At 35.6% G+C, this 27789-nt stretch overlaps 1 protein-coding gene across 1 annotated transcript in view; it reads left to right on the forward strand.

Annotated features, from left to right (window-relative positions):
• RAVER2 (ribonucleoprotein, PTB binding 2) overlaps positions 1–27789 on the forward strand; it is a 91026-nt gene that overhangs the window by 50200 nt on the left and 13037 nt on the right. Inside the window, exons 7-11 of the mRNA XM_059137108.1 lie at positions 993–1097; positions 1250–1361; positions 3288–3556; positions 12060–12171; positions 13508–13644. Of these exons, the coding sequence (XP_058993091.1) occupies positions 993–1097; positions 1250–1361; positions 3288–3556; positions 12060–12171; positions 13508–13644 (735 nt within the window). The remainder of the gene's footprint in view (positions 1–992; positions 1098–1249; positions 1362–3287; positions 3557–12059; positions 12172–13507; positions 13645–27789) is intronic.

Consider the following 27789-nt stretch of genomic DNA (forward strand, 5'->3'; position numbering starts at 1 on the left):
GGACACTCTGCCGGTCACTGATGCCATAGCACAGAACAAAACCATTCAGAGTCCTTGTTCTTAGGGAAATTCAACACATAGAGAAAAGAAATGTGAATTACAGTAAGATGTGAAGTGTGACATGGGAGGGGAATTCAGAGTATTAATATTGTCAGAGAATAAATAATTCTCTTTATTTTAGAATTAAGACTAGAATGTTTAATTTTGCCCAGAAGGCCTAAGCCAGCTGGGTCGCAGCCTCTCCTGCTCATCGGGTGTCACTGTCCCAGTGCGGGGGTGGGGGGGCGGGTAGCTTTAGGTCTTCAGAGGACCTTGCTCTCCTCCTCCTCAGGTCTTTGCTCCACTGCTGTTCCTTCAGCCAGGAATGCTCCCCACTCCAACACCATCTGAGTCCCCCAGACTTCCCTGGTTACTTCCCCACAGCCTTCAGATCTCCATGGGAGAGTTAGTTCCTCAGGGACACCTTCCTTGAACTTACCACATCTAACTAAGTCTCCAAGTCTTCTCCTAGCTCCCCTGTGTTTCCTTGCTCTGCTTGTCACCATGTATAATTCCATGTGTTTATAATTAATGAATGTCTCCCTTCCCCAGGAGCCTCTAAGATCCGTGAGGGCAGGTCGCATTGTGCATGTCTCACTTTGTGGCACAGTGCCGGGCACGGAGAAGGTGCTCAACAAATATTTGTTGGGTGATTAAGTGAAGAAAGAAGTGATGAAGTGACCTTGACCTGAAAGCCCAAAAAGGGGTGAGGGGAGGAGGAAGGATGAAGGCAAAAAATGGAGAGGATGTGGAGTTCGTTTCGTGACTCCACGGTCACATCTTGTGTATTATTAAAAGAGTTAAGTAGCATTGCCTCAAGTGGGAAAATGGAATATTAAGATGCTCTTGCTTTTGCTCAGATCAGCTGGAGAGCGGCACTTTAAAGTGGACTGGGTTCTAGGACAAGCAGCTCTCCCAAGTCGAACTAACAGAATGCTTTCTCGTTTTCACAGAGCACAGTTCTGGGTAATACTTCCAGTTTACTCCTTCAGAATCTTTCTCATGTACCCCTGGCACAGCAACAGTTACTGAAGTTTGAGAATATTCCTACTAATAACGTAAGTCTGGAGTTAATTTTTTTAATTTTCTAATTCATTCCCTTTCTAGATTCAGGCCCTATTGTTGATGACTTTTCACGTATGTAGCCTTTTCATGAGAGACTACCCTGCGGCCACGGGCAGAAGTCTCACTCTCTTTTCTTGTCTTGCAGAAACCCGGCTTACTTGGAGATCCCCCAGCCGTGGTGCTTCAAACCGCAGTAGGGATAGGGTCAGCACTTCCTTTGAAAACAGAGTTGGGTCATCATGGAGAAGCACATAAAAGTAAATGATATGCATTTACTGAGAAGTCCGGAAACAGATTTGAGACTTAAGGGTGGTTTACGTATATCCTGTTTTTATTTGCAGAAAGGTCAAAGTTGAGTTTTAGTCAGTCATTTAAAATTTTAAGAGCCCTCGTGCCTTTTCTATTTTTAATATTAGAGAACTATTGATAAGTTATTGATGGACTCGCTTCCATGCCAAGATCACATTTTCCCTGTTGGATATGCTTTAATATTTGATGAAGGTTCACAGCAGCATGAGGCAAAGATCTAGATCCCTGTGAGACTGACATGCTGCCCGCTGGGCCGACAACATATTACAGAGATACCCATTTAATTTTTGCCTGAATAAGAAACCCTAAGCTTTCAAGGAAATATGTGGTATTCTGATGTAAGCGTTGATGGTTTACTTGATTATAATAATTTTTTGAATGTGATCTCCAAACTTAGAAAAAGGAAATGATGACATGTGTACTTTGGGCTTCTGAAAAGATGATGAATTTAAACAAAACAAGTATTTTTTAGAAAAACAAGAGCATGTGGTATATTTTAGCAAGATTTCTTATTTGAATGTGACTTTGAAAGGCACTTTCATTTGAAGTGTAATTGAAATTTGGTGATTATGCTGTGAAAAGCATATTATTATTTAATATTAATATTTATAATATTAACAATATTTAATATTAATATTATTATTATTACCACCAGTAATAATAATAATAAGTCAGTTGAATATGGATAGCATATTTAACCTTGACATAAAAACAATGACTCAAACGATTAAATGAGTCCATCAGTTCTGACTGTTGGAATTGACTATGTGAAAGCTGAACTAGGATACAGACAGGCGTAGAAATTTTTTGGTATGATGAGGCCTGTTCTAAAAGTTAAATTTTGTATCATCAAAAGCTTATGCCCATGTTTATTATTTGTGTTGGATTAAAGAATAGGCCAGTTGCCTTAGCGTGCACTGCTTTAAGAACATTGAAAAAAATCAGTGTCCAAATAAATACATTGCTAAAAGAACTTAAGTAACTGCTTCTAAATATTAAGTACTAGAAATAATTAGATTTGCATAGTAAAATTATAAAATATAAATTTGACTTAAAGTAGTTATCAAAATTAGCTCTTTTCTCTTGATATTGAACTAGAGATTTTTTACAAGTAGAATGGGTCAGACTTTTCCTATTAAAACTTTAATTTCCTCCAGAATTTTTTGTTATTTCCTGTAAATAAAAATGTAAAACTTTCATGTGTTAAATTTGGTGCGTATCTATTCACAAACATTGATGTTTTTTAAACAGCGGTGTGCTGATGTTTAAAAACCAGCTCTCTAGGTTTAAAAAGAAGAGTCTTGATTTTTACAGCATCTTTGGAGTTCTTTGTGTGAACACTACAACTCATAGCCAGTTGCCCACTGAATTCAGGAGCTGGGAAAAGATACGCACAGTCAGCTATTATGAATTGGTGCGAGTAAGCTGATTAAATGTATTATTAGATTTTTAAGTGTCAGAATTTTTTTAACTGAAAATTTATTTAATTATTCCCTTCAAATATGGAAGCAGGCAATTTTCAGTGATCGAGCATAAAAAAGAAGGCACCTGATACAACTTCAAGTGCCAAAAAATACATACATTTTCTCTCAAGGTCTAAAATATACAATTAAAATTTGGAATTAAAAAATATCCTTGACATTATCCCAGAAGTTGTTGAAAAATAAGAAAAGCACGATTGCTGATAGAGGTTTTTGTTTTTCTGTATAGGAACCTGCTGCTTTACAACCACTAACTTAGCTTTCTGAATGTAACTGTTCTCTAACAGATACAGAATAGACTTCTCCACATTTCCCCCATAAGTTAACAAAATCAGACTGTTGGGAATGACTCTTGTCTAACCAAAAGCTTCTTGTATTTGTGATTCCCTACAGCATCTAATCTGATTCCAACTCCAACAACAATAACAGCTGGCATGGGCATATTACCATTCTTTCCAAATCAGCACATTGCTGGACAAGCTGGGCCAGGCCATGGGAATACTCAGGAGAAACAGCCAGCCTCAGCGGGGAAGGCAGAAGGAAATTTCTCAGGGTCACAGGCTTATCTTCAGAGCTTTCCAAACCTTACTGCTGGAGGCTTGCTGACGGGACACCATAAGCCACAGCAAAGTCAGCCAAGAGGCACGGAGATAAGTTCAGGGGTAAGAAAACTATGTGCACGCCCGTGCATGGACACGTGCACACACACACACACACACACACTGCCTGTGTGTAGATACTATTTAGGAATATATGTATGTATGTATATTCTTTAAAATTATATCTTAAATTCTAATTTTAGAAGATTTTAAATTGGGGGTTATTTTACATGTGGTATAATTTACGAAGTATCCTGAAGCCTCTTAATTTTTAAATTTCAAAGAAAGTTAATAATAGACCTTGAGTATATAAATATGGATTATAAACTAGGTAATTGATATGTCAAGGACATGACTTTTTCATAGTGTGCATTTACTTCTCAAAACAGAAAATACTGCACTCTAAAAAAAAAAAAAAAAAAAACCAAAGTGCTGTTATTATAAGCAAACAAAAATCCATCTTTTGATAAGTGATGCTAGCTCATGTTTGGCCTTTGCTTCAGTACTTACCAGTTCACCTGTAAATAAGATAATTTGAGTTTAAATCTGTTATTTAAAATAATTTAAATACGGAATCTTTATCATAGATATTTGCTTTTCCAAAAAGTTCAAGATACTCAAAAATGCTTGATATTTTAGAAATGAAATATAAACTGAGTTCAAAATTTTATAGTTTGGATAAAGCTTAAGAGTATCATTAATACTTATCCAATTTTATATTATTTATGAGGCTTTCTAAGTTAATACTCTTCAAAATATGTTTTCTACTTTAAATGTATACTCTATAGCTAATTAAGGTAATATTGGAATATTTGAAGGCAAGATCAATTTTCTTTTATCTGAAAAATGTCAAAGTTATTTATTAAACTCTGGTCTGCACAAAAGAATCTAACCTCTCTTTTAATTCTGTAAGTTTCTACCCAGTTATTTTATTGATTCTTAGGCCAGTGACATCAGTAAATGTTATAACTGATAGGTAGAATAAAGTACATTTAATTTTTACTCACACCCTGAAATACCCTTTAGCATGTAAGTAGTATAAAACTCAGGTTATAAGCAGCATGTGAGGACAAAATTTCATTTAGTTGGCCATTTTCAAATGTGAATAATACTGAATTTGGAGGAGTTTTTGCGTCAATGAGTCGTCGCAGCAAGTATGGATAGAAGGTTCTGCAACTGTTCATTGAGAAAGCTAAGGGAATCCTTCTAGAATAAATTTTAAAAATTGACCTGCAGTATTAATTTCCTGGGTTATTGAAAACTAAACAAATAGAACTCATATATGAATATGCTGTATCTTTTTGGACAGAGAGCACCAGATCTTCAGAAAAGCTTGATTTGAGGTGATTCACATAATGGGCAGAGTCTATCAGGAAGAAAACAGCCAAAGTGGCGCAAGGCCTGGAAAACAGGGGGAGAGGATTGAGGGAAATGGTTACATGTAACTCAGAAAGGGAGGACCAGCTCTATATACATTAAAGAAACATACCCTCAGACTAGTCACATGGCATTTTGTGTTTCGTCAGTAGGCAGACCTAGTCCAATAAGTATGACATACAATAAAGCGAATTTAGGCTTAATATAACAAAGAGCGGCTAAAGCTTTCAAACAAAGAAAGAATTAAACTCTGGTTTGAACATAGTTAAGCAGACCCCAGGTGAGCACTGGTACAGACTGTTGTAGAAGTGTCTTTCTGACAGTAGGGGTTTGAACCGGTTCAAGTAGGTTTTCCAAGAATTGTAACAAGATTTTTGACTTTGCTAGACATAATTGGTTTAATGTGGCTTTAGGTTTTTAGACCTGCATTTTTAAGAATTTTTTTTTATTAAGGTATAATTGACATACAGCATATTAGTTTCAGGTATAAAACAATGATTTGACATTTGCATGTATTACAAAATGGTCCTCACCAAAAGTCTAGTTAACATCCATTACCATACATTGTTATAATTTTTTTTCTTGTGAGAACTTTTAAGATCTACTCTCTTAGCAACTTTCAAATATAAAACATGGTAATATTAACCATCATTGCCATGCTGTACATTACATCCCCATGATCTATTTATTTCATAACTGGCAGTTTGTACCTTTTGACTTTTTTCACCCATTTCGCCCACACTGCCTCTGACACCAACAATCTGCTTTTTGTATCTGAGCTGCTGCTGCTTTCTTTTTTATATTCTACATATAAGGGAGATCATATGGTGTTTGTTTTTCTCTATTTGACTTTTTTTAAAAGATTTTTTATTTTATTTATTTGACAGAGATCACAAGTAGGCAGAGAGGTAGGCAGAGAGAGGGTGAGGGAAGCAGGCTCCCTGCTGAGCAGAAAGCCAGATGCGGGGCTCCATCCCAGGACCCTGGGATCATGACCTGAGTGGAAGGCAGAGGCTTTAACCCACTGAGCCACCCAGGTGCCCCTCTATTTGACTTTTTTCACTTAACATAATGCCCTCAAGGTCCGTCCATGTTATCACAAATAACAAGATTTCCTTCTTATTAAAGGCTGGATATATACACACATTTTCTTTATTCATCCATCAAAGAGCACTGATGTTTTCGTGTCTTAGCTATTGGGAATAGTGCTGCAGTGAACATGGGAGTGCACTATCCCTTTGAGAAAGTGATTTCATTTCCTGTGAATATATACCCAGAAATGGGATAACTGAATCATATTTGGTAGTTCTATTTTTTATCATTTGAGGAACTTCTGTACCGTTTCCCTCAATGGCTGTATCAGTTTTCTCCCATTCAATAGATTGTCTTTTTATTTTGTTGATGGTTTCCTTTGCTGTGCAGAAGCTTTTTAGTTTGATGTAGTCCCACTTGCTTATTTTTGCTTTTGTTGCCCGTACTTTTGGTGTCATGTCCAAAAAAATCATTGCCAAGACTAATGTCAAGGAAATTTTCCTTTTATTTTCTTCTAGGGGTTTTATGGCTTCAGGTCTTCTCTTTAAGTCTAATCCAGTTTAAGTGAATTCTTATGTATGGTTTAAGATCCTGGTCCAATTTCATTCTTTAGTGTGTGGACATCCAGTTTTCCCAACACCGCTTATAAGAGAAACTGTCCTTTTCCATAGTGAATTCTTGACAAAGATTCGTCAAAGATTCGTTGGCTATATATGTGTGTGTTTATTTCTGAGCGATCTCATTTGATCATGATGTATAGTCTGTGTATCATTGTATACAGTTGTATACAGTAAATGTATTGTTGTAATCTGGATTGGTAATATTTTGTTGAGGACTTTTGCCTGATATCCCAGTATCAGGGATATTGGTCTGTAGTTTTATTTTCTTGCAGAGTTCTTATCTGGCTTTGTTGGGCATTAATTTTTCTTTAAATAAATGTCTGGTAGAATTCCCCAGTGTAACCATCTGGTCCTGATATTTTCACTCTTGGGAGGTTTTTGATTACTTCTTTTATCACTCTTGGTCTGATAAGATTTTCTATTTCTTTATGATTGTTCTTGATAGGTTGTAAGTTTCTGGGAATTTATCCATTTTTTTTCTGGGTTATCCAATTTGTTGGCATGTGTTTCTTGGTACTAGTCTCTTATGATCCTTCATATTTCTGTGGTGTCGGTTTTAATGTCTCCTCTTTCATTTGTAACTATTTGTATCCTCTCTTTTTCTCTTGGTTAGTCTAGTTAAAGGTTCTTCTGTTTTATTTATCTCTTCAAAACCCTAACACTTAGTTTCATGGATTTTTCTAGTCTCTTTTATTTCTGTTCTAATCTTTATTATTATCCCCTTTCTGCTAATTGTGGGCTTAGTTTGTTTTTCTAGTTCTTTGATGTGTAATGTTAAATTGTCTGAGATCTTTTTTTTCTTTTTGTAGGCATTGCTATAAGCTTCCCTCTTAGGACTGCTTTTTGCTATATTCCATAAGTTTTGATGTGCTATATTTCCATTTTCATTAGTCTCAAGATAATTTTGACTTCTCTTTTGATTTATTCAACCTGTCGGTTGTTCAGAAGTATGTCTATGCAACTCTGAAGTCTCCAGTTTCCCTCCTGTGATTCACTTCTAGTTTCATACCATTGTGGTCACAGGAATACTTGATAGGATTTCAATATTCTTATATTTGTTCAGACTTGTTTTGTGATCTATATTTAGATCTACATATGATCTACATTTTTTTTTCTTTCTTTCTCTCTGTCTCTCTTTTTCTCTTTCTGCTTCTGCTTTTGGTGTCAGACCTAAAAACCTATTGACAAATTCAGTATCATGAAGCATTCTACCTACGCTTTTAAGAGTTTTATAATTTTAGCTCTTACATTTTAGGTCTTTGACCTTTGAGTTAATTTTTGTATGTGGTGTAAGGTGAGAATCCAGTTTATCCTTTCACATGCAATATCCAGATTTGTCAGCATTTTTGTTGAAAATACTGTCCTTTCCCCATTGAATAAGCTTGACACTTTTGACAAAAGTCATTTAAGCACATATGCAGGGACTGACTTCTGGGTTTTCTATTCTATTCCATTTGTCTGTATGTCTGTCTTTATGCCAGTATTACACTGTTGAGATTACTGTGGCTTTATAGTAAGTTTGAAATCACAAAGTATGAGCCTTCCATTCTTGTTCCTATTTTTCACCTTTTTCAACATTGTTTTGACTATTTGGGGTCCCTTGAAATTCCACATTATTTTAGGGTGGATTTTTCTTTTTCTGCAGAAGAAGTTGGAAGTTTGATAGGGACTAAACTGAATCTACGTCACTCTGGTTAATACTGACATTTTAACAATATGTCTTCTAATCCATGAACATGGGATAACTTTCCTTTTATTTATGTCTTTTTAATCCAGCAATGTTTTAAAAAATGTTTTTAAAGATTTATTTTAGAGAGCTGGGAAAGGGGCAGAGGGAGAGAGAGAATCTCAAGCAGAGTCTACACGGAGTACAGAGCTCCACACAGGGCTTGATCTCAGGACCCCAAGATCATGACCTGAGCTGAAACCAAGAATTGGACACTCAAGCAACTGAGACACCCAGGTTCCCTCGTTTTTAAAAAAACATTTTTAATATTAAATATTTATATTTAATATTTATATGGTATATTTAATATAACATATTCAAAATATTAGTTCAAAATGGATATATACACTGAACTATTAAGATATTTTACATTCTTTGGTACTAACTCTTTGAAATTTAGTGTATATTTTACATTCCACATACATCTCAGTTTAAATTGTCTACTATTTCTTAGGCTCAGTAGTTAGTGTAGTTAGTAGCTACCATGGTGGATTTTCATGGCTAATCCCTCACTTTATTGAGATTCTGCTTAAATATCACTTTCAGCCATGTTGTGTAGTTTTTAGTGAGTATTTTTCTTCTTTGGTTCAGTCACTCCTTTTTTTTGTTCAGTTAATTCTTAAATATTTTATCCTTTTTGATTCTGTTGTAAATGGAATTATTTTCTTAATTTTCTTTTTGGATTATTCATTGTTAGTGTATAGAAATGCAACTAATTTTTGTATGTTGATTTTATATCCTGCAACTTTGCTGAATTCATTTAGTCTAACAGTTTGTGTATGTGTAGCACTTACCGTTTTCATGCATTCACAAGCGGAAATTAATTCTTCCACTCTGGTTTGGATGTCTTTTATTTCTTTTTCCTACTTATTTGCTCTGACTAAAACATCCAATATTATGTTGAACAGAAGTGGTGAAAGCAGGCAGCTTTGTCTTGCTCTTTATGTTAGAGGGGAAGATTTCAGTCTTTGACTATTGAGTATGATGTTGACTTCGTATATAACTTCTGTTTTATTAAGGTAGCTTCCTTCTGTGCTAACTTTGCTGAGTGTGTTTCATTTTATTTTGTTTTTTAAAGACTTTATTTGTTTATTTGAATGAGAGAGAGCACACAAGCAGGGGGAGCAGCAGAGAGTGAGGGAGAAGCATGCTCCTTGCTGAGCATGGAGTGCAATGTGGGGCTCAATCCCAGGAGCCTGAGATCATGAGCTGAGCTGAAGGCAGATGTTTAACTGACTGAGCCACCCAGGTCTCCTGAGTGCATTGAATTTTAATCATGAAAGCATGTTAAATTTTGTCAAATGCTTTTTCTGCATCAGTTGAGGTGACTGTGGTTTTTTTTCTCCATTCTGTTAATATAGTGTATTATGCTGAATGACTTTTGTACCTTGAATCGTCCTTGCATTTTAGGAGTGAATCCCAGTTGGTTATGATGTATAATCCCTTTAATAATCTACTCAGTTTGGTTTGCTAGTGTTTTGTCAATGGTTTTGGCACCAATATTTATAAGGGAAATTTATCTGTGGTTCTCTTTCTTTTTTGTGGTGTCTCTCTGGCTTTGGTACTAGGACAATGCTGAAAGTATTCTCCTTCAGTTTTGTGGAAGATTTTGAAAAGAATTGGCATTAATTCCTCTTTAAATGTTTTATTGAATAGTGATTCGAAGGAGCACATGCACCCCAATGTTTATAGCAGCAATGTCCATAATAGCCAAAATATGGAAAGAGCCCAGATGTCCATCAACAGATGAATGGATAAAGAAGCAGTGGTGTGTGTGTGTGTGTGTGTGTGTGTGTGTGTGTGTTTGTACACATGTGCATAGGCAGTAGAATGCTACTGAGCCACCAAAAAAATGAAACCTCAACATTTGCAATGACATGGATGGAACTAGAGAGTGTTATGCTAAGTGAAATAATCAGAGAAAGACAAAGATATGATTTCACTCATATGTGGAATTTAAGAGACAAAGCAGATGAATATAGAGGAAGCGAAGAAAAAATAAAATAAGACAAAATCAGAGAGGAAGACAAACCATAAAAGACTCTTCACTCCAAGAAACAGTGTTGCTGAAGGGAAAGTGGTGGTGGGGTGGGGGTAGTGATGGGCTAAATGTGTGATGGTCATTAAGGAGGCCACTTGATGGAATGAGCACTGGGCGTTGTATGCAACTGATGAATCATTAAACTCTACCTTTAAAACTAATACACTATATTAATTAATTGATTTTAAATTAGAAATAAATATTTCATTGAATTACCCAGTGAAGCCATTTGGCCCAGGGCTTTTTTTGTTGTTATTGATACACTTTTTTTTTTTTTAAATAAGTGATTTACTTTCATAGCTAGAGTTGAGAACCCTGATAAGATAGAATCTGATTATCTTGGCAATTTAAGTATGTTAAAGACAAAATCTTAGAGTACCTTCCTGGCTACATTTTCTCAGTCTTTGAATTCTCTCTAGGGCACCATCTTTCATCATGCTATATATTTTCCTTTGGCAAATATGTAATGGTGTTAGCTCCTACCTAGAATTTTATGTTTCCATCTTAGACTTCTTTTGAGCTATCATATCTACTTAACTGGGGATTTTTTCTTTTTTTTTAAGATTGTATTTATTTATTTGACAGACAGAGATCACAAGTAGACAGAGAGGCAGGCAGCAAGAGGGGGAAGCAGACTCCCTGCTGAGCAGAGAGCCCGAGGAAGAACTTGATCCCAGGATCCTGGGATCATGACCTCAGCTGAAGGCAGAGGCTTTAACCCACGGAGCCACCCAGGCGCCCCTTAATTGTGAATTTCTTAATGGAAGTCTTCTTGTCCTACTCATTTTAGTATTATCAATGCTTACCACAGCACTGAATGGTAAACATTCAGTAAGCATCTTTGTATAAATACATCTGTATCTGTGATTTATCTATCACAAGCAAATCTGGACTTCTTTGAGTCTTATGAAGATGTACAGGACAGATTTCTCAATCCAAATACAATAATATTGACCAGATAAGGAAGAAATAAAAGGAGTTGTTTATTGAGTTTTTTCTCAAATATAGAAATAAACACTTGATATTATATTTCATTCTGTTCAGGGAACAAATCAAAAATTAACTAGAAATGAAAACTTAGCTTCTAGCTTTAATTATAGTAACCTAAATTGTTTTATTTAAAAAAATTTTTTTTACTAACAGAGAGTTGAAAAGTAAAAAATTCCATCAGTACAAAACAAAATGATCTGAAGAATCAGCCCTTTTCTTCTGTTAAATGCTAGAACGCTTACACTTAATTATATAAAATTTACTGATATATTTTCAAGAAATGTGAATTTCTAGGGTTATCTTCTAAATGTGGATTTGGATTTTATTAAATCCACTTATTTTGTTTGGTATTACTTTTAGAACCAGAAATGCGTAAGCTTTCCTTTATCATTTGGCTGTAACCATACACTATAAAAATCCAAGTAGGAAAATGTAGATAACAGTATTTCTCGAAATAAGGTATGGGATTTGCTTTTTCTTGTGAACTAATTCTCTCCTAGTTCCAATGAAAAGAATTTACAAGAATGCCTTTAATTCTCTTTCAGTTCTAAAGTTCTAGGGTAGTTTTAAAAAAACTAATTGAAAAAATAAGTGGAGTGTGATCATTTTAATCACTATCCAGAAATACTCCATAACTTCATATGTTCAAACATTGGGTTCTACAAATTTTTACTACACTAAACTAGATTTACTGAAGAGTAAGTATTTCTCTACTTTTTCTGCATTTATATTTTCCTGTACCTCTGATTAAACACCTACTGTTTCATTTTTGATAAATAGGTGGCCTCTAAGAATCAGACTTCACTATTGGGAGAACCACCAAAAGAAATACGGCTCAGTAAAAATCCATACCTGAACTTGGCAAGTGTGTTGCCCAGTGTGTGCTTATCATGTAAGTAAGAGCTCAGTATTAATATTTTGGAGTTTTATTAAATACTTTCCATAATCAGTCTTACTCTAATTAAATGGAAGCAAATAATGCTTATTGGCCATGAAAACCTAAATTATGACCTCATCTTTAAATTAAACAATAACCAAAATTAAGACACTTAAAATGTATTTTAACTATTTAAGGAAACATCTTTTGTAATATTTTATTAAGAATATAATAAATTTATTGAATTAGTGAATCATAGAAAATCTGGCAAGAGAATTCTTGGCAATACTATAATGCTGTATAATACATATAGAATCATTTGTATTCTAAATCTATTTCTAAAATAGAGATTTAAACCTCTACATATCTCATATATCCAGAATATTTGCAAACTATCCCCCCAAAACTGTGAGCTAATGATAATAAGCAGAAGTTGAACTCTTATTTACCTTTTTGGAAGACTTTCTCAGGCCTTCAATTAAGGTAAATTATTAAATATAGTTTCAAGAGAAAATCACAAATGTGTGTTTGAAGCACTAGGATATTCACTACAATTTTGGTTGTCAATAGTGTAACTGAAAAGTGCCTTAATATTCCTCAACAGGGGAATGGTTAAATAAAAAAATAGTTCATCAGAAAATGGAATACAACACAACTCTTTGTTATAGTTGAGGGAGAGCTACATGTACTAATATGAAATTATCTCTAAAGCAAATTAAGTAGAAAAAGCCAACGTGTGCCTCAAATGATTCCATTTATGTTTGTTTAAAACTATGTATTCTTTTTTTTAACTATATATTCTTATGTGTACATATTTAATGTGTAAATGCATACAGTAAATCTGGGAAAATAAATTCTAAACTGTTACCTCTGGGGAAAAAGAATAGAGTTAAGAGAAATGAAATAATATATATGCTCTGTATTTTATAAAGTATCCTCTTGTACCTCAACATTAATTTGTAATTTTTTAAAAGAGCCAGAAAAAAAATTTAATGTGCTTCCTCTATACCCACTGCATTTTTTACCTGGTCTAAAATTGATGGTTACAACTATTGCATTAATAAGAAGGATTAGTTTACATTTTGTTTGCCTTCTTTTAGAGATTAGACATGTATCTTAAAAATGTTTCCATCAAAATTATCTATCCATTGGACAAATTTCCATGTTCAGTTGCTTTAAATGAACAAGACAGCATCATATACTGTATATCCTCCCCCGGGGGATAAGAACTATAGCTATATGGAGGCAAATGAAAATCTGTTGAATTAATGTTGAATTAATGAGTTTTGTACTTTGTTTATAATTTATAACAAAACAACTTTTGGCTAAAAATATTGAAATTTAACTTTAGCCCCTGCAAGTAAAACCACTCTGCAGAAGACTGGAATTGCAAGCAATATTCTGGATGCAATCTCTCAGGGAAATGAATCACAACACACATTGGAGAAGTGCATTTCTTATTCCCAGCCCTTTGGTGATTATGCACAGGTAAGTGATTCTCAAGTTTTGATGATATCTAGAAAAATTGGTTCAACTGTATATTGAGTTCATTGAATATGAAAATGTGATTCCTGTGATATCATAGGAAAGTAAAATTGCATTAATCTACACAATATTCCTTGCTCATTTGGGATTTTAGGACATATTCAAGCAACACTGATATTTACCTAGATATTTATGCTAGATATTTACTTCTTGGTGTTTACACTAGTGGTCAACAAACTATAGACCAAATCCAGCCCACCGCCTGTTTTGTAAGTAAAGTTCTACTGGATACAGCCGTGTCCATTCATTTACATATTGTCTATGTTGCAGTTATGCCACAACGGTAGAGTTGAATAGCTGCAAGAGAGACCATATGACCCATAAGATTAAACATTTATTAAATATTTACTGGCTCTTTACAGAAAGACTGCTGACTTGTGGTTTATACCAATGTACACCTGACTAAAGAACTCAAGGAGATGTCCCTGTTCTTCTCCACTGCTTACGGATTACAGGCATACAACCATAATGACGGGCACTATTAGGCTAACATTTAAGCCAATCAATCACTAACGTAAAAAAAAATTATATTCCAAAGGTATATTGTACCATTACTTAAATATGTCAATTTTACTTTGGCCTTTTCTCCTTCAGGTCAGTTTCCATGGCTTAAGCTGAGAGTATATATCATGTTAGCAGTATATGATGATATAATCCTGGGGGTCTTGTAATGAACTATCCTTGTTCTGATTCTTTCTTATTTCTCAGCACATCAGCTGCTTCTCAGCTCTGCCCTATCTGCAGCAGCAGTGCTTCCACTTTGATTTCCTTGGAGCACCTGTGTTTGCCTCATCTCTCTCTAATAACCTTTAGAATAGAAAACCTGTGTGAATTCACTTGGAACAATCGATGCCTCCTTATGCTTTTATGATAGGGTACTAGAAACACAGGTGAAATAGATTCTGTAAGAATGGTGCAGCTGGATATTAGAATAATATGTAATAAAGTCTCTTATATACCTGTGGAAAGGTGGAGAAATATAGGTTGGAAGATGATGTGATTAGGTACCAACAGACCTATATCCAAGGAAGAGTAATCATGAATTAATACAACCTGGCAAGCATTCCCTCATATGTTTCATAAGACTCCATTTTTCTTCCTTTATTAATTCACATTTTAAGAAATCAAGGTGAGGACATTAATTGACATTAATTGTATGCTAATTATATTTACAGATGACAAAACCCAAGGAAATTATCAGAGATCTGTAAAATTTGTAAATTGATAGTTCTGTAAATTAGAAACAGCCTAAATTTCCAATAATTTTTAATACTAAGTACATAAATTGTCATATTAATTCCAGAAATACAATGCAAATAGTGAAGATCAAGTAAAACACTATGTAAATACATGGTAAATATTTCATAATCTATTGTTCATTTTAAGAATTTACAAATTATAGTCCTGTACAATTCTAGTTTTTTGTTCCTTTACAAAGAGCAAAATTTACTTTCATAAATGGAAGCACAGTAAACTTTAAAAAAAAATTTTAAACATGTATAATTTAACTTTTTATATAGCTTTTTAATTTTTTATCACTTTATTTTATGATAAGAATACTCCTTACTCTCCATCCCCCATGCCCCCCACCACCCGTAACCATCAGTTTGTTATTTATAGTTAGGAGTCTGTTTCTTGATTTGTCTTTTTCCCTTTGCTCATTTGTTTTGTTTCTTAAATTCCACATATGGAATGAGTGAGATCATATGGCATTTGTTTTTCTTTGACTTCTGTTGCTTAGCTTAATACAGTCTAGCTCTATCCATGTTGTGGCAAATGGCAAGATTTTGTTCTTTTTTATGGCTGAATAATATTCCATTGCATGTATATACCACATGTTCTTTATTTATCTATTGGTGGACACTTCCATAGTTTGGGCTGCTTTTGTAGTTTGGCTATTATAAATAATGCTGCAATAGACATAAGGGTGCATGTATCCCTTTTCTTAGTGCTTTTGTATTTGGGGGGTAAATACCCAGTGGTATAACTCCTGGATTATACAGTAGTTCTATTTTTAACATTTTGAGGCATCTCCATACTGTTTTCCAGATTGGCTGTACCAGTTTGCATTCCCAACAAGAGTGCACAAGGCTTCCTTTTTCTTCATATCCTTGCTCATACTTGGTGTTTCTTGTGTTTTTCTGTTTTAGCCATTGTGACAGGTGGGAGGTGATAATCTCATGTAGTTATAATTTGCATTTCCCTGATGATAAGTGATGTTGAACATCTTTTCACATGTATGTTATCCATTTGTATGTCTTCTTTGGAGAAATATCTTTTCATGTCTTTTGCCCATTTCTAAATGGGTTATTTGGTTTTGTTATGTGTTGAGTTGTGTCAGTTCTTTATGTATTTTGGATACTAACCCTTTATCAGATATGTCATTTGTAAATATCTTCTCCCATTCAGTAGGTTGCCTTTTAGTTTTGTTGATTGCTTCCTTTGCTGTGCAGAAGCTTTTTATTTTGGTGTAGTCCCAGTTATTTATTTTTGCTTTTATTTCTCTTGCCTCAGGAGACATTTAGAACTGTGTTGATGTGGCCAGTGTCAGAGAGATTACTGCCTGTGCTCTCTTAAAGGATTTTTATGGTTTCAGGCCTCACATTTAGATCTTTAATGCATTTTGAGTTTATTTTTGTGTATGATGAAATAAAGTGGTCCAGTTTCATCCTTTTGCCTGTTGCTGTGGTTCTCCCCATCACCATTTGTTGAAGAGACTGTCTTTTCCCATTGTATATATATTCCCCCTCTGTTGAAGATTGGTTGTGGGTTTATTTCCAGGCTTTCTGTTCTATTCTACTGATCTGTGTGTCTGTTTTCATGCCAGTGCCATACTGTTTTAATCACTAACACTTCGTAATATAACTTGAAATCTAGATCGTGATACCTCCAGCTTTGTTTTTCTTTTTCAAGACTGCTTTTGACTATTTGGGGTCCTTTGTGGTTCCTAAAAAATTTAGGATTATTTGCTCTGGTTTTGTGAAAAGTGCTCTTGGTATTTAAGAGGGATTGATTAAACCTGTAGATGGGTTTGTGTAGTATGGACATTTTAATAGTCTTGGCTCTTCCTATCTATGAGCATGGAATGTCTTTCCATTTCTTTGTATTGTCTTGAGTTTCTTTCATCAATATTTTATAGTTTTCAGAATTCAGGTCTTTCTTTGGTTAAGTTTCTTCCTAGATGTTTAATGTACTTGGTGTAATTGTAAATAGGATTGTTTTCTTTTTTTTTTTTTTTTATTTTTAAAAGATTTTATTTATTTATTTGACAGACAGAGATCACAAGTAGGCAGAGAGGCAGGCAGAGAGAGAGGAAGGGAAGCAGGCTCCCTGCCGAGCAGTGAGCCCGATGCAGGGCTCTATGCCAGCACCCTGGGATCATGACCTGAGCCAAAGGCAGAGGCTTTAACCCACTGAGCCACTCAGGCGCCCCAGTAGGATTGCTTTCTTATTTTCAGTTTCTGCTGCTTCATTATTAATGTATAGGAATCCAACAGGTTTCTGTACACCAATTTTATATCCTGCAACTTTACTAAATTTATCATTTCCGGTAGCTTTTTGGTGGAATCTTTAATGTTTTCTATATATAGTGTCATGCCATCTGCAAATAGTGAAGGTTTTACTTCTTCCTTACCAATTTAGATGACTTTTACTTCTTTATGTTGTCTTAATGCTGTGGCGAGGACTTGCAATTCTATGTTGAATAAAACTGATGAGGGTGGACATACTTGTCTTGTTCTTGATCTTAAGGGAAAAGCTCTCAGTTTTCCCCCATTAGGTGTGGTATTTGCTGTGGGTTTTTCAAATAAGGCCTTTATTATCTTGACATATGTTCCCTCTAGACCTACTTTGCAGAGAAGTTTTTATTATGAATGGATGTTGTACTTTGTCAAATGCTTTTTCTGCATCTATTGAAATGATCATATGGTTTTTATCCTTTCTTTTACTGATGTGACATATCACTGTGATTATGAATATTGAACCACCCTTTCATCTGGGAATAAATTCCACTTGATTGTGGTACATGATTTTTAAAATATATTTTATTGGATTCAGTTTTCTAACATTTTGTTGAGGATTTTTGCATCTATATTCATGAGAGATACTGGCCTATAATTCTCTCTCTCTCTTTCTTTTAATTTTTTTTTTTTTTTTTGTGGTATCTTTATGTCATTTTGTTATCAGGGTGATATTGGCCTCATAAAAAGGACCTAGAAGTTTTCCTTCCTCTTCTATTTTTTGGACTAGTTTGGGAAGAATCAATATTAACTCTTTTTCAAATGTTTAGTAGAAAAAAATAAAAATAAAAATAAATGTTTAGTAGAGTTTGCCTGTAAAGCCGTCTGGTCCTGGACTTTTACTTTTGGGGAGTTTTTTGGTTACTGATTCAATCTCCTTACCAGTACCTGGTCTGTTCAGATTTTCTATTTTTCCCTAACCTAGTTTTGGTAGAATATATGTCTCTAGGAATTTATCCGTTTGTCCTAAGTTGCCCAATTTGTTGACATATAGGCTTTCATAATATTCTTTTAGAATTGTTTGTATTTCTATGGTGTTGGTTGTTATTTCTCCTCTGTCATTAGTAATTCTGTTTATTTGGTTCTCTTGCTCTCTCATGGGCCTTGCTAAGGGTTTATCAATTTTTATGGGTTTTTTAAATTTAATTTTAAAAATTTTTTATAAACATATAAAGGATTTATCAATTTTATTGATCTTCTGAAAGCTCCTGACTTCATTGATCTGTGCTATTTTTTTTTGTTGTTGTTGTTTTCGTTTCTGCATCATTTATTTCTGCTCTAGTCTTTACTCCTACCTTTTACTGGGATTTGGGTTTGTTCTTCTTTTTCTAGCTTCTTTAGGTATAATGTAAGGTTGTGATTTTTCTTGCTTCTTAAGGTACGGCTGTGTTGCCATAAACTTTCTTCTTAGAACCACTTTTGCTGTATCTCAAAGATTTTGAGCCATTCTATTTTCATTTTCATTTGTTTTCATGTAGTTATTGATTTTTCTTTAATTTCTTGGTTGACCTATTCATTGTTTAATAGCATGTTGTTTTAGCCTCCCAAGTATTTGTGCTCTTTCCAGATTATTTTTTGCGGTTAATTTCTAATTTCATAGTGTTGTGGTCAGAAAAGATGCATGGTATACCTTCAGTTTTTTTAATTTATTGAGACTTGTTTTGTGGCCCAATATGGATCTGTTCTGGAGAATGCTCCATATGTGCTTGCAAGAATGTATATCCTGGTGTTTTAGGATGGAATGTTCTGAAAATGTCTGTTAAATCCATCTGGTCCAGTGAGACATTCAGAACAAATTGTTTCCTTACTGATTTTCTGTTTGAATGGTCTGTCCATCAATGCAAATGGGGTGTTAAGGTCCCCTACCATTATTGTATGACTATCAATTGTTCCCTTTATGTTTGTTATTAACAGTTTTATGTATTTGGATGTTCCCATATTGGGTGCATAAATAAATACCATTGTTATATCCTCTTATTGGATCGTCCCTTTATTCTTATACAATGTCCTTTGTCTCTTGTTACAGTCTTTGTTTTAAAGTCTATTTTTCTGATATAAGTGCTGCTACCCTGACTTTGTTTTGCATGATAAATATTTCTCCATCACTTTAAATCTGCAGATGTCTTTTGGTCTGAAATGAGTCTCTTGTAGGCAGCATATAGATGGGTCTTGTTTTTTAATCCATTCTGGCACCCTGTGTCTTTTGTTTGGAGCATTTAGTCCATTTACTTTCAAAGTACTATGGATAGATATGTGATTATTGCTATTTTGTTTCTAGTTTTGTGATTTTTTTTAAAAAAATGGGTTTTCTCTAATTCTTCTCTTGCTCTCTCTCATGGTTTATTGGCTTTATTTAGAGATATATTTGGATTTCTTTCTCTTTATTTTTGCATATCTATTACTGGTTTTTGATTTGTGGTTACCATTAGGTTTGCATGTAGTACCTTTTGCATATAGCAATTTCTATTAAGTTGATGGTCACTTAAGTTTAAACCCATTCTTTACTCCTCTCCCCCCACCTGACCCCCCACATTTTAGGTATATGGTGTTGTATTTTACATCCTTTTATTTTAGGAATCCCTTGACCAATTTTTACAGATATATTTATTTTTACTGCTTTTGTGTTTTTTACTCCTCCTACTCTCTCTATGGTTTTCCTTTCCATTCAAAGAGTTTGTTTTTCAACTTTAATATTTCTTATAGGACTGGTTTAATGGTCATGAACTCCTTTAGTTTTGTTTGTATGAGAAACTCTTTACTCTCCTTCTATTCAGAATGATAGCCTTGCTGGAGAGAGTATTCTTGGTTGCACTTTTATTTTCTTTTAGCACTTTAAATATATCCTATCACTCTCTTCTGTCCTGCAAAGTTTCTATTGAAAAATCCTGATAATGTTATGGAGTTTCCCTTGTATGTAACTGTTTTCTTTTCTCTTGTTGCTTTTAAAACTTTTTCTTTATTGCTACGTTTTGCCATTTTAATTACTTTATTTTTTGGTGTGGACCTCCTTGGGTTGAATTTTGGAGGGAAGCTCTTTGTGCCTCCTGAATCCAGGTATCTCTTTTCTCCCCCAGATTAGGGAAGTTTTCAGCCATTATTTCTTCAAATAAGTTTTCTGTCCCGTTCTCTCTCTTTCCTTCTGAGATCCCTATAATACAAATGTTATTACACTTGACAAAATCACTGAGTTCCCTATGACAGTTCTCAATTTGCATAATTTTCTTTCCTCTCCTTTGCTCAGTTTGATTACTTTCCATTACTTGTGTTCCATTTCATTAATTCATTCCTCTGCTTCATCGAGCCTATTTATTCCATCAAATGTATTTTTAATTTATTGTGTTCTTGGTCCCTGATTGGCTCTTTTTTTTTTTTAATCTCTGTGCTAAGGGTCTCCCTGATGTCCTCTTTTCTCCAGTCCAAGGAGTATCCTTGTGATTATTACTTTATATTCTCTATCAGGCACATTATATATGTTTTGCTTTGGTCTCTTGCTTGGTTTGGTCCTGTTCTTTCATTTGGGACATTTTTCTCTATCTTCTAATTTTGTTTGATTTTGCCTATTTCTCTCTGTTAGGAAAGTCAGCTACTTCTTTTGCTCTTAACAATAAAAGCCTTATGAAGAATAGATCCTTTAGTGCCCACAATGCAGTGTTCCCTGTTGCCCATGACCTGGTGCTTTAGGGAGTATCTCCTATGTGTGTTGCATGTGCTATGCTGTTGAGTTGTGGCCTCTTTTTCCTTCAGTCCAGTTGTTCCCTGGACTTCTGGGGGAGAGGCCCACAGTGCCAGGAGTGAGGGATGTATGACTGAGAAGGATGGATCCACTGAAGGTTGGGATGGGGGTGGGGGGTGGCATGGATTGATGTAAACAAGTTAGGTAAGAAGTGTCTATACTGCTCTGGTTCCCGCAGGTAGCTGTTATTTATGCTGGGTGCAGGGGAGGGAATGATGCCTGCCAGCTCCTTTGTTCCTAGAGGGGTCTCCCCATGATCCCTACTCCAGGCCATGCTCTGAGATGAGAAATCACTGTCCTTCCTGTCTGCCCCAGTGTTTTCAAACTGCTGGTTCTACACCATATCTGCTTGGGCTCTTTATCGTCCTGTCTTTTTCAGGGTGGGGGCTCTGCTCCTTAACACCATCGAGGCTCTCCAAGAGCCAAGCTGGCTGATTTTTACAATTCCAGATCTTAAGTCCTGATGATTTTAAGAACCACAAAATTTGGCCTTCTGAATTTCAAAAACAAATATTATGGAGACTCATCCTCTTCATTTGTGAGTGCCCCAGTGTGAAAGTCTGTTTTCAGCCTTTCTCTGTACCATTGGCTTCCTCCCTACCAGGATACAGTCCTTTTCACTCCAGACCATGTCTTTGCCCTTCCTCCTTCTTCACTGTGACCTCTTCCTGCCTTTAGTTGTGGAGTTCTGCCAGTCTTCAGGTCATGTCCTAGTATCAGTGTAAATATACACTGATACAGATGTTATCTATTTGTATCCAGGTGACAAGGCAAATTTAGGGTCCTCTCACTCTGCCATCTTCCCATCCAACCTGTATGATTTAATTTTTTTAAGTTAATATTTTCCTTACCTTTTCATTTATTTCACTCTTGAAATGTGTTGTGTTTTTTTTTTCAGCAGTTTTGCTAACTAGATTACTGTGGTTTATTGTATACTTATATCCACAGAAAAGCCCTTTCCTATGTACACAAGGAGAAATTCTGTGATAAAGATCCCTTTTACATTGCCAGTCTTCCTCCTGCCGCTACCCTTGCTGTCCCAGAGACACTGTGGAGGTGCACGTCTTCCCTGGATTTATCATCCCCCTGGACAGTCCCTGCTTCTACCTCATTGTGTTCATCAAGTGAGATTTGTTCTCAGTCTGGTGTTCTTTCCTCCTCAGGAAGTGAACTTAACTAGATGTTACTAATGGGATAAAGTAACTAGAAAAAGAGCAGTCATGTTTGAGAAATTCCTACTATTCCTGCTGGAATGGAGGAAGAGGTCTAAGGAAAAGAACCTGACATTTTTTTGTTTTGGTTTTACCATGTGCTGAACACTTTGCAACGTAAGCATTTAACCTTTCTAACAAGCCCATGAGACTGTCTCCATAACACAAGTAGAAGAGCATAAAGAATTTAATCATCTTTGTAAGTTCATGAAGTTGGTAAACAATTTCTGTGAAAACCAAGGTTTCATTATTTTCATTATACCATGGAGAAGTTTCTTCAGGCATGGAAATAGTGTCTTGTCTAGTAGAAACTGTTTCTTTGTTTCTTTTGAGTCAGCCCTGTGCATAAGGATTAAGAGATGAATGTATCAAGGTGTAGAGGGATATAATAATCTTTATTTCCAATAAAACTGTTACATTTAAAAATCCTACCTGGTATTCCAATATTGGCAAAGTTGCTTATATCAGATTATTCCCCCTGTAGGTAACCATTATTAAAACTGGACTAAATACAAAAAAGAAACAATTGTTTGAAGGTCCTGGGGTATGATCAAAAGCAGGCAGAACCTGAAGTGGGGAGTTAGTCCTTAAAAGAGGACAAGATTTATCATTTTGCCTAACACCACCTGTAGTCCAGGTTCTTGTTGGCTCCCGGAGTCAGAGCAGAGTTGAGAACCCTTAGGAAGGCTGAAAAGTAAGCATGAACTCTCTGAAAAAGGGAGTTGCTTAGGAAGGAGCCCCAACTCAGCCAAGACATACTTGTCTGACCTCTGAACCATGTTTATGAGGGAGATTTCAAGTCCCTAATGAACTGAGAAGGGACTCAGTTCCTCCCCTGCACAGAAGTTTGAGTTTGAATTCAGCAAAGTTATCTCCTCCTTCCAACAAAAGTCAGCAATATTGGGGTGCCTGGGTGGCTCAGTAGGTTAAAGCCTCTGCCTTTGGCTCAGGTCATGATCCCAGGGTCCTGGGATCGAGCCCCGCATCGGGCTCTCTGCTCAGCAGGGAGCCTGCTTCCTCCTCTCTCGCTCTCTGCCTGCCTCTCTGCCTACTTGTGATCTCTCTCTGTCGAGTAAATAAATAAAATCTTTTTTAAAAAGTCAGCAATATTTAGAGGAAGGCTATACATCTGTGGTCTTTATGATATGTCATCTCTAATCAGTATATGAAAATCCTAGATAATTGAAGAAACAAGAAATGGGACGCACAATTAAGAAGAAAAACAATAAATAGAAACTGACCCTAAGATGACCCAGATGTTGGTCTTAGTGGACAAAGATTTATTTAAAGCAGCTATTATTTGTTCAAGGACCTAAGGAGTATAAAGTCATAAAAACAGGTCGGGATTTTCAGCAAGCAATATAGACTAAAAAAGAAGTATGGAGAGGCACCTGGGTGGCTCAGTGGGTTGGGCCGCTGCCTTCGGCTCGGGTCATGATCTCAGGGTCCTGGGATCGAGTCCCGCATCGGGCTCTCTGCTCAGCGGGGAGCCTGCTTCCCTCTCTCTCTCTCTCTCTGCCTGCCTCTCCATCTACTTGTGATTTCTCTCTCTGTCAAATAAATAAATAAAATCTTTAAAAAAAAAAAAAAAAAAGAAGTATGGAAACTCTCCATCTGAAAAGTGTAGTATCAGGGAAAGAAACAAAATGGTGGAGGGGCTTAGCAGAGATTGGAGAAAACAGGAAAAAAAGTTTCAATTAACATGAAGACAAAAATAACTCAATATGGAGAACAGAAATGACAATGAAAATCCATGAACAGATTCTGAAGACCTGAGGGATGATACCAAGCAGTTTAAAATATGGATAATTGCAGTCTCAGGAGGAGAGGGAAAAAATAATGTGTCACGAAATACTTGAAAAAAATAATGGTAAAAAATTTCCTAAATTTGGTTTAAAAAACCTCCAGATCTAACAGGCACAGACACAACCCCTGCAAAGCAGGATAAATAATAATATTTTACCTAGACACGTCAGTTAATATGATGAAAACTTAAGTTCTAAGGAGGGTTTCTTGAAAGTAACCAGATAAAAATAATGTGCAGTATTCTTAAGGTAGAGTTCCTCAGCCTTGACTCTGTTGGCTGTCTGGGCTGGGTAATTCTCCGTCTGTGCTTGTAAGATATTTAACAGTATCTTTGTCCTCTACCCAGTAGAGTGCTTCTCATTGAGAGTTATAGTGTTAAAACAACTGGTAAATTTGTGGGGTAAATAAAATACTGTATTTTTTTTCTTAAATTATTTAAAAGTTAAATTATGACATTTTAGTGTGGGGTTTATAATGTTCATAGATACAATGTATTTGATAATAGTACAAAGGACTGTATGGAGTGAATGAAAGTACAGTTGTGGGGCTATTCAAACGTACATTTTAAGTAAAATTTTACATTACATTTTACATGAAGTAGAACAGTAACTCTGAGTCATCTGTGATTAAGCCAAAAAATGTCAGGAAAGGGAAAAAAAAAAGAGGTGAAAAGAAAACATATATAGCTAGGTAAGAAATCTAAATTGAATGACGGTGATAGTTAAATAAAAATGGAATACATGCTCTAATTGAAACAAAGAGATTGTCAGAGTAAGGCTTGACTATGCCTCTTCAAAAATTTTATGGGAGGTTTAGTGCAGGTAGGGTTTTTTTTAACAAGGGTATAAGAGGGCACGTGAGTGGCTCGGTCAGTTAAACATCTGACTCTTGATTTTGGCTGGGGTCATGATCTCAGGGCTGTGAGATCGAGTCCCTGCACAGGGCTTATGTTGGGCTCTGCTCTGGATGTGGGCCTGCTTAAGATTCTCCGTCTCCCTCTGCCTCTCTTCTCCAAACCTCGTTAGGTCTCTCTGTCTCTCTCTCTTTCTCTCTCTCTCAAAAATTAAATTTAAAAAGGGCATAAAATGGGAAGGAAAAGTAAAAATGTCTCTCTTTGTCTGAGTGTTTATATGAAAAATCCCCCTAAAAAGCAATCATTAAACTAATAAACTTTGCATAGTCACAAGATAGAGGGTAATAAGCAAAAATCAATTGTTTTTGTGGACAAGCAGCAAACAATTGGAAAAGAATATTTTTAAAAATTTTTTAAATTTATATTTACAACAGCATCAAGCATGAAATACGTAGCAATAAGTTAACAGAAAATTTGTAAGAACAATGAAAGCTAAAGATATTGCTGTGAGAAATGAAAGATGCCTATGAATGGAGAGCTGTCCCATGTCAGTGAATTGGAAGACTTAATATTGGTAATATCACGGTTCCCTCTAAACTGATCTATAGATTGTTATCCCAACCAGTTACTCAGTAGCCTTTTTCTCAAATAGAAATTTTTAAAGTTTGTACTAAAATGGAAAGGGAGCTAAAATTTTACGAAAGAGCACAGCTTGAGGACTTCCTCCGTATAACTTCAAGATACACTATAAAGTCATGACAATCAGACAGTGTGGTGTGGACAAAATGACAGGCAATAGATCACTAAAACAAAATAGAGACCCAGCATAGGCCCATACTTAAATGGTAAACTGATTTTTTATAAAGATTTTATTTATTTATTTGACAGACAGAGATCACAAATAGGCAGAGAGGCAGGCAGAGAGACAGGGGGAAGCAGGCTCCCCGCTGAGCAGAGAGCCCGATGCGGGGCTCGATCCCAGGACTCTGCGATCATGACCTGAGCCCCGGTAAACTTATTTTTGACCAAAATGCCAAAAGAATTAAATAAGCAAGGAACAGAAATGTTGTTAGAGCCACTGATTATCCATATTGGAAAACATGAAGCCTGGTTCTTGCCTTGGACCATACTCTAAAATTGATTTGCAGTGTATCATAGGCCTAAATGGAAAAATGCAAGCCATAGATGACATCGGCAACAACGGACACAATAAGAAGTTCCATCTATTCTCTCCTCAAGAAGAGCATCAGTAAAACTGGCAATAATTATTAGAGAAGGACCAAGAGGAAGTTCTGGATTTGAATAAGTACAGTAGCTGAAATGATTTACTAGAGCATAGCAGATTTGGACAGGCAGGAGAAAGAATCAACATGTTTGGAAGATAGGTCAGTTGAGATCATCCAGTCTGAAGAATAGAAAGAATCGAGAATGAAGAAAAACGCGCCATAACAAACATTGGCAACAGTGTAGAGAAATGGGTACCCTCATCCACTGCTGGGAGGGAATTAAAGTGGTGCAGCTGCTTTGGAAAAATTTTGGCAGTTCCTCAAAATTTTAAACACACGGTTACCATAAGACCTGAGAATTTCACTCCTACCTATATATCCAAGAGAATTGAAAATCTAGGTCTATACACAAAGTTGGACGTTAATTATCATAGCAGCATTTTTCATCACAGTCAGAAGGGAAAGGACCCAAAGGTCAATCAGCTGATGAGTGAATAAACAAACTGTGGCGCAGCCATACAGTGCAAAGTTCTGTTGCTGTAGAAGGAATGGAGGACTAATCATTGTCACTACATGGTGAACCTTGAAATGATGCTAAGTGAAATAAGTCAGGCATGAAAGGCACATATTATATGATCCCGTTCGTATGAAATGTCCAGAATAGACCAGTTCATAGAGAACGTGAACAGTTACTAGGGGTCAGGGAGGTAGGAGTTGGGGAGTAACTGTTAACAGGTACAAGGCATCTTTTTGGATTGATGAAAATACTCTGGAATTAGATTGTGCAATCCGTGTGAGTATCCGCAAATGTTGGACTCGAATAATAATTAAAAAAAAAGTCTGACTGTAGTAAATAGAGGGTAGCATTTTCACTCAGTGTTTTAGAGATCTTCAAAGTATGTAATGGTAAGAAAACAAGTTAAATTAATTATAGATCTTGTTCTAATTAGAAAACAATTGAATGTGGGTTACCTATCCTATTTCTCTTATTGATTATAACAACGGAGTATGGCCATTGAGCTATAGTTACGAATTTTCTCAACAAGTGCATCTCTTAAATGTTTTCTTATTGAGAAAACTTAAAAAATAGATGAACTTAAAAATTTATAGTAACACTTTAGCAATGATGGTAGCATTATAGTAGGCTCTATAATCCTCTAAGCTTGCATGTATGGGTTTTTATTTTATTTTATTTCAAGTAATCTCTACACCCAGTGTGGGGTTCAAACTCACAACCCTGAGATCCCTGAGATCGGGTTGTACACTCCACCCACTGAGCCAGCCAAACACCCCATAATCCCGTTAGTTCAAATGTATAAATGGAATTTGAAATGTCAAGTTCTCAAGTAACAGTAAGTAGGTACATCTATGTCAGATGGTTGGGAGAAGTCCACCCAAGGGAAAAGACTTTGAGCCAATTAAGTTTTTATTAAATGCCTCCACCTAATATTTTATTATAATCTATCAAAAATAAGACATTTCCTGGGGCACCTGCATGGCTCAGTAGTTAAGTGTCTGCCTTCAGCTCAGGTCATGATCCCAGAGTCCTGGGATTGAGCCCCGAATTGGGCTCCCACTCCCACTCCCCCTGCTAGTGTTCTCTCTCTCGCTGTGTCTGTCAAATAAATAAAATCTTAAAAAAAAAAAAAAAATGACATTTCCCTCCTCCCCTCCTTGCCTAAAATATGGTAAAATTGGTCACAATTCTCTTAGGTGGCTTTTCAGTTTGACATAGTCATGA

Source organism: Mustela lutreola, chromosome 10 (genome assembly GCF_030435805.1).
Source record: "Mustela lutreola isolate mMusLut2 chromosome 10, mMusLut2.pri, whole genome shotgun sequence".
NCBI lineage: Eukaryota > Metazoa > Chordata > Mammalia > Carnivora > Mustelidae > Mustela > Mustela lutreola.